The 8,321-nt window shown below is 32.8% G+C and overlaps 2 protein-coding genes across 2 annotated transcripts in view; both read left to right on the forward strand.

Moving 5' to 3' along the window:
* Window positions 1-3,233, forward strand: part of LOC137649897 (pro-resilin-like) — a 4,361-nt gene extending 1,128 nt beyond the window's left edge. Inside the window, exons 2-4 of the mRNA XM_068382838.1 lie at window positions 2,513-2,534; window positions 2,802-2,888; window positions 3,003-3,233. Of these exons, the coding sequence (XP_068238939.1) occupies window positions 2,513-2,534; window positions 2,802-2,888; window positions 3,003-3,233 (340 nt within the window). The remainder of the gene's footprint in view (window positions 1-2,512; window positions 2,535-2,801; window positions 2,889-3,002) is intronic.
* A 4,065-nt stretch (window positions 3,234-7,298) lies between these two features.
* Window positions 7,299-8,321, forward strand: LOC137649898 (pro-resilin-like). The gene is made up of 3 exons (XM_068382839.1): window positions 7,299-7,310; window positions 7,631-7,717; window positions 8,061-8,321. Exons 1-3 carry the CDS (start codon window positions 7,299-7,301, stop codon window positions 8,289-8,291), a joined length of 330 nt encoding a protein of 109 aa, XP_068238940.1. The 3' UTR covers window positions 8,292-8,321.

An 8,321-nucleotide genomic window follows, 5' to 3' on the forward strand; every position in this document is an offset into this window, starting at 1 on the left:
GAAGTATGAATATTGAATGTGAATGAAAGGAAAGAGGATGAAACTATTGCGAAAACCTGTTTGTGTAGTGTGAACGGTGTAAGAAGAGCTGGCATGGTGAGAATGTGGAGACAAGCAGTCCAAAGGGTTGGCATTGGTGAAAGATGAACTGGTCTTTTCAAGTGGTTTGGTATTGTGGAAGGAACAGACATCAAGGTGACCGTGGAAAGATGGTAGAATTAAGAGGTAGTGGAAGGTAAGATGGAGATGGTTTGGGCATGCTCTTCGCACTCCACAAAGAGAGATTAGTTCACTAGACTTTCAACTGGGCTCCACAAGTTAGTAGCACAATTGGAAGACCCAAACCTAGGCCTACATGCCTTAGGACTATGAAACGTGAAGTAGGAGATGATGAATGGAGAAGTATTGAATTAAAAGCTCAAATAGAGAAGAATGGTGAAATCTAATCAAGGGCCATTTGCATCAATAGGCGTAGGAGGAGATGATGGTGATGAGGAGGAGGTGGTAGGATGAGAGGAAAGGCTCTAAAATGTTGGTTATATGATAACAAAGACTTACTGGAATGGATAGGACTGAATATGAGATAAAGCGCGACACCCTATACTCTCAGTGGCCGAGATACAAAGGGCTGAATGGTGTAATGACTGTGTCTAGGAGGGTTCGATACTTTTGTTATGTATTGTACATATAGGACGCTACTAATGCTGTGGAATTTTTAATGAACTGGGTCATTACCCTGATTCTGTGGTTAATGGTTGTATTCTTCAGTGGCTTGAGAATTTTTCTATTGAGCCACCCACTTGTCAGAAAAAACCGCTTATTGTTGAGGAATGGCGAATAGCAACTTTATTTCTCAACAGAATTTCCTTCCAAAAAAATTTTGCACAATGAATAGCCAACATCTCTGAATATTCACAAGGGACTGTTACTCATCCTAAACGAAACCTTATCAAGTAAACAGTATTTTTTGCAATGAGCATTTTGAAAATAAACATATATTAGCTACGTTTCGTCATAATATCATTATGTACTTCAAATTCATTACTTACCAATGGATCTTGTTTAAATTAAGTGGAATCTTAAAATAGATTAACGTTAAGTTTCTAAATGTTCAACTGAGTTAGTATTTAGGAATGCCCATAACTCTATACTGTAATCCCTATCTAAAGGATTGTTGGATGAGTACAGCAAACATTTCTCAGGATTTTTTTTACCTTTACTGTAATCCCCACCTAAAGGATTACTAAAAGAGTACAGCAAACATTTTTCAGTTTCCTTTACTGTTTAAGTCTGTATTTGAAATTTTAAAAAATATTCTTAATCTTTCTTTCAATTTTATCATACTTTTACAAGGATGTTGAACATTTAATTGAGTCACTTGTTTATCCCTGGCTTTCAGACACTTATTTACAAACATATCAGGTTACATTATAATCTATTCAATCCTCTTCCATTACATGTGGAAATTGTATAAACAAACGAAGTTTTGCATTGCTAGTTCTAAGTAATGACATAAAACTTTAAAAAAAGATATAAAGAGTGAACAGGAATGTTGGTTTTTGGCTGAGCTTTGAATATCTTTAATATCACTTATCAAGGTTCAGCTAAATTATTCAAATACTAATAAATAGAAACAGTGAGAATTTTGGAAAATCTTTCTTATAGCCAGATGGCCTCAAATCCTTATAGGAGTCTTATTCAGCGATAAATTAAACCATTATCAAGAAGTGTAAACTTTAACGGTATTTCTGTATATATATATATATATATATATATATATATATATATATATATATATATATATATATATATATATATATATATATATATATATATTGTCATTATCACTTTCCCCTAGCACAGATAACTTGTTAATACCTGTATGTATCAATCGCCTTAAAATTTTGTGACCTTTCGCGGAAACTTGTTATAAAAGCTCGCTGTTTGTGGAAATAAAGTCAATTAGCCTACATTCACTCCACTTATCAGTTAATACCTAACTGGTGCCTCCGAACAAGAGAAAGTATTAATATCAGAAAAGATCCAGATTAATAAGGATAATCTGTATGAAGTATTAGAATACCCATAAAAAGCACAATGATAAGAAAAGGGGAAGGCTGTTATGTGAATAGGACAAATTAATAGACTATAGGTTCGAACCAAAGGGTGTCTTGAAGATAGAAGATAACAGTAATATCCATTCGCCCACGCCTCGCGATGACAAGCAAATATTAATATCACAAAATAGAATAAGAATAGCACTTGGAGACTGTTATAAATGTATGCAATATTGTCCCATAATACGTGCAACAAATGTCCAAAGACTAAGCTCGTTATGTAGTCCTAGAATGATTCCACTCTGGAGCAGTGTCAAGGACAGATGTGTGGAGTAAGAGAAGGTCTTAGTTCTCTGAGAGGACCTTTCTCCAATAATCCAAGTCTTGACTCCTCCTTCTCCGACTTCACGAATATAAGACCATCTTGCCGCTGTGTTCTATCATATCCATTTCAGAGAACTCAACATGATCGCTAACGTAAAGCAAAGTTAACTATTTATTTTTGAAATATGACAAAACTCTTGTTTCTGTGAAAGTATTTCGCAGCAATAAGATATAATTCAAAAGAAGTTTCAATGATATCTATTCAATCATAGATGCGTTACTACGATGCTTCACATTTAATTCCTGTTTTTTACCATACGGGAACTATGCAAGTGACATACTTAACTGAAAGGAGTCTACATTAATGAAGCAGTTACGGTTCATGAAACCATGACATTAATCATGTTCCATTCCTGTTAGGTTTGCTTGTCTTTGGCCCTCGTGGCTGCCGTGTTTGGGGCCCCCTCCCAGCCCCAGTATGGATACGCCCCTCCTCCATCTCACGAGGTCAGTTATAAATTAAAATAATCAAATAGCGTCATTATTCATAATTTCAAAACAATTGAAATAGTAACAGAAGAAAGTTCAAGATATTCACTGAATATTTTTATAAACTGACAGGATCCAGCCAAGTACGACTTCAACTACGCCGTGAAGGACGACTACTCAGGCAACGACTTTGGCCACCAGGAAGCCCGTGATGGCTACGACACTCAGGGATCCTACTACGTGCTCCTTCCCGACGGTCGCCTGCAGAAGGTGTCCTACAACGTCAACGGGGACTCGGGTTTCGTGGCTGAGGTCACTTACGAGGGAGAGCCTCAGTACAATCCAGTGCCCTCTTATGCTTGAGTTTAGTCACGAGTTAACAAATTACAGTTTATTTATTGAATATATTTAATAAATTCTGTCTATACAAAACACTTTCGTCTTTTTGTAGCAATATACCACAATTCCCAACTGAAAAATTATATGCTATTTAGCTAATTAGAAAATATGTAAAATATATTTATTTTCCGTAAAGAAACAAGATTAAGTTCAAATGAAGCTGAGATTAGCTAACATGCATGAACTATGTTGCAAATATACAAAGATATACAAAGACGTCATATCCTGTTTAGTTCATGGATAACCCAGGAATATTTTGTTAACAAAATAAAACTTTCACAATACTTGAATAATTTACCACACTATAAATTCTTATCTTATTCCTTCTACTTATCGGAATGACGCGAATATTTTGATGCTGAAAACCTAATCAAATAAACATGAAATTATCCGCAGCTATGAAATCCTTAAAGCTAACATAAAATAATCGTGATGAAATTCGCCGATGAAATGTACGATTGCGTGTGTTGCATATTTCTATCTAGAACTTGATTATCGCTGTTATGGCTTTGGATAGGATAGACACAAGGATCTCCTCTAGATAGGAGAGACACAAGGATGTCCTCGAGAAAGGAGAGACACAAGGATATCCTCAAGAGAGGAGAGACAAAGTGATCTCCTCGAGAAAGGAGAGACACAAGGATATCCTTGAGAAAGGAGAGACACAAGGATCTCCTTGACAAAGGAGAGACACAAGGTTTTCTTCGAGAAAAGCACTGATGGAAACAGTATCGACAAAAATTGATTATTGTTTGATTAGGCTAAGTCAGCTGTTTACCTCTTGCTTGTGGGTAAACTCGGGCACACTATTCTAACAAATATCTCGTCCTCTTCTCTTTTTTTTTTCTTTTACAGTTTATATAAGAAATATTTATTTCAATGTTGTTACTGTTCTTGAATTATCTTATTTTTCCTTGTTTCCTTTCCTCACAGGGCTATTTTCCCTGTTGGAGCCCCTGGGCTTATAGCTTCCTGCTTTCCCATCTAGGGTTGTAGCTAAACAAGCTATCATAATAATAATAATAATAATAATAATAATAATAATAATAATAATAATAATAATATAATGCTGATATATAGGGAATGAAAGGGAAGGAAGACAGTCACAACGCTCAGAGGAAGTCTCCACTATCAGTTTGGTAACCTCAACATTTGAAGAACAAATCATTAATTATTATTCATAAAACAATTACTTGACTGAGTAGGCAGAAAAAAAAGAAAAAGAAAGGGAATTATTATTATTATTATTATTATTATTATTATTATTATTATTATTATTATTATTATTATCAAAACGAGGAAATTAACCAGCCCAATGAGCCAAACTCGACTCATAAAGCTGGCCCGATTAACATCAGGAAGAAAATTTTTTATTTATATTAACCTTAAATAAATGAATAAAATAGAATATATATTAAATATAACGCATGAAGATAAATAAATTGGGGTAAAAATCTCTAATAAGTAAAAATTTTAATCTTATATGATGGATATTTATATTAATTTTGAATAAATTAATTAAATAAAATACATATCTAATATAACGGATAACAATAAATAAATTTGGGAAAAAATCTATGATAAGTAGAAACTTATATCTTATAAGGATATTTATATTAATCTTTAATAAATTAATAAAATAAAAGATATTAAATATAACGAATAAAAATAAATAAATTGGGGTAAAAAAATATGTGATAATTGAAAATTTAAATCTTATCTATAAGAAGAAAGGGAATAATCATCAAACAATATGGCCTTGAACTATGGAAATCATTTCCACCCTCTCTCTCTCTCGTCTCTCTCTCTCTCTCTCTCTCTCTCTCTCTCTCTCTCTCTCTCTCTCTCTCTCTCTCTCTCTCTCTCTCTCTCTCTCTCTCTCTCTCTCTGTTGCAATTATAAAGGTAAAAGGTGACAAAAGGAAATGTTGCTTGCAAAATATATGAAAATAAAATGAAAACCTAAAGTGACAAGTGGCGAAATACGAGAGATTCGTTATACGTTTTCAACGTGCATCAAATTGGCTTTGTTTGCCCAGAATCTAAGAGATAATAATGGTAGGGATTTTTAGTTAAGAAAACGAGAGAGAGAGAGAGAGAGAGAGAGAGAGAGAGAGAGAGAGAGAGAGAGAGAGAGAGAGAGAGAGAGATTGTTTTAAGGTTTAGTCCTATATAAAGCAGAACTTCATATATATATATATATATATATATATATATATATATATATATATATATATATATATATATATATATATATATATGATTATTATTACTAGCCAAGCTACAACCCTATTTGGAAAAGCAAGATGCTATAAGCCCAAGGGCTCCAATAGGGAAAAATAGCCCAGTGGGGAAAGGAAATAAGGAAATAAATAAATTTTGAGAATAAATTAACAATAAATCATTATAAAAACAGTAACAACGTCAAAACAGATATGTCCTCTATAAACTATTCACAACGTCCAAAACAGATATGTCATATATAAACTGTAAAAAGACTCATGTCAGCCTGGTCAACATAAAAACATTTGCTCCAACTTTGAACTTTTGAAGTTCTACTGATTCAACTACCCGTTTAGGAAGATCATTCCACAACTTATAGATATATGTATGTGTATATATATATATATATATATATATATATATATATATATATATATATATATATACATACATACATCAATATATATATATATATATATATATACATATATATATATATATATATATATATATATATATATATATATATATATATATATATATATATATATATACACACACAATTCTGGTCCTACCATCATTAACTTTATTATCATATGCATCAGAAACTTGGAGCCTTATTGAAACCTCGGAACATAAGCTATTTACAGCTCAAGTAATCATGGAAAGTTAATAATAAGAATAACACTAGGAGACAGAAAAAGAACAACATAGATACAAGAGCAAACTAAAAAAGATGCAGAAAATACATGGACATTAACAATAACAGAATGGGTCCATAGACATTACAAACGAAGCAAGGAAAGGAAGATAAAAGACGATGGATTGATGAACTAAGAAGGTTTATGGGTATGGACTGGCAAAGAAAGGCCATAAACCGACGCAAGCAAAATGACGTGTCTGAGGGCTTTGTTCTGTAGTGGACTAGTAACAGCTGATGATGATGAGGTAGGTGTGTGTGTTTGTGTGTGTGTGTGTGTGTATATATATATATATATATATATATATATATATATATATATATATATATATATATATATATATACACACATACATATATATACATTTATATATACACATACACATATACATACATACCTATATATATATATATATATATATATATATATATATATATATATATATATACATACATATATATACACATATATACATATACATATATAATATACATATATATATGCATATATATAATATATATATGTATATATACATATATCTATAATATATATATGTACATATATACATATATACATATATATATATATATATATATATATATATATATATATATATATATATATATATATATATATATATATGCTGTAGGCTATATCCTCCATTCAAGGATGGTTACCTATCTAGACAGTTTTAGAGAATACTTTTAAATCAAATCTTAAGCCAAGCAACTTTCCTCACTGGCCTATTTTTCCATGTTGGAGTCCTTGAGCTTATAGCAACATGCTTTTCCAACTAGAGTTGTATATAGCTGAGCTAATAATAATAATAATAATAATAATAATAATAATAATAATAATAATAATAATAATGGGTAATCCGTTATTGGCATGCCAGAAATCCCATTCTCTCTTCTCGTCAGACCACAGCAAAGGAAAGGCAATGTCAAGGACATATGATGGGTGTTGTGTCAGCGAAGAACGTCTTTGGGAGGGAAGAACTTTCTCCTGCAGCCACAAGAGGCTCCTCCCTCTTAGTCTTGGACTAGACCTATATATATCACCACGTTCAAAGTCTGTAGCATCGCACTCCTCTCCAAAGACTCACCATGATCGCTAAGGTAAAACGCTTCAGACGATTTCATTTGAATAGGATTATCTCTTAATGCAGGTTAATTTAATTCCCATAAATATATTCAGCTTATAAATTATTATATATTATATCTTGGACGTGCCGTGTATATATAGTTTTACTCTTTCATCCAGGCTTACTTTTATTGCTCAGTAACAATCACACTGAAATGCAGTTTCGATCTCTGTACCAGTTCAGTTTGAGTAATTAAACTGAAACTGCAGATGAGATTTAATTGAAAGGATTTTCAACATTCACGATTCCATTGGAAAAAATATGTTTTATTCACTGTTGTTTTCTTCCTGACAGATTTGTTTGTTGTTGTCCCTTGTGGCTGTTGTCTTTGGTGTCCCCTCCCAGCCCCAGTATGGATACGCCCCTCCTCCATCTCACGAGGTCAGTTATTATTATTATTATTATTATTATTATTATTATTATTATTATTATTATTATTATTTTATTATTATTATTAATTGCTAAGCAACAACCCAAGTTGGAAAAGCTGAATGATATAGGCATAGAGGCTCCAATAGGGAAAATAGCCCAGTGAGGAAAGAAAACAAGGAAAAATGAAATATTCCAAGAACAGTAACAGCATTAAAATAGATATCTCCTAAATTGAAATCTTAGGAAAAGTTAATAAATTATAAATTCATAATTTTTTTAAAGTATAAATAAAATTAATGAAATCCAAAATCATTGTTGTAACATTTGATTGTAAATTGTCTTCTACCGACAGGAACCCGCCAAGTACGACTTCAACTACGCCGTCAAGGACGACTACTCAGGCAACGACTTCGGCCACCAGGAAGCCCGTGATGGCTACGACACTCAGGGATCCTACTACGTGCTCCTTCCCGACGGTCGCCTGCAGAAGGTGTCCTACAACGTCAACGGGGACTCGGGTTTCGTGGCTGAGGTCACTTACGAGGGAGAGCCTCAGTACAACCCAGCGCCCTCTTATGCTTAAGACGTCCACAGGATTTAGGGGACGATGATA

Source organism: Palaemon carinicauda, chromosome 11 (genome assembly GCF_036898095.1).
Source record: "Palaemon carinicauda isolate YSFRI2023 chromosome 11, ASM3689809v2, whole genome shotgun sequence".
Taxonomy (NCBI): domain Eukaryota; kingdom Metazoa; phylum Arthropoda; class Malacostraca; order Decapoda; family Palaemonidae; genus Palaemon; species Palaemon carinicauda.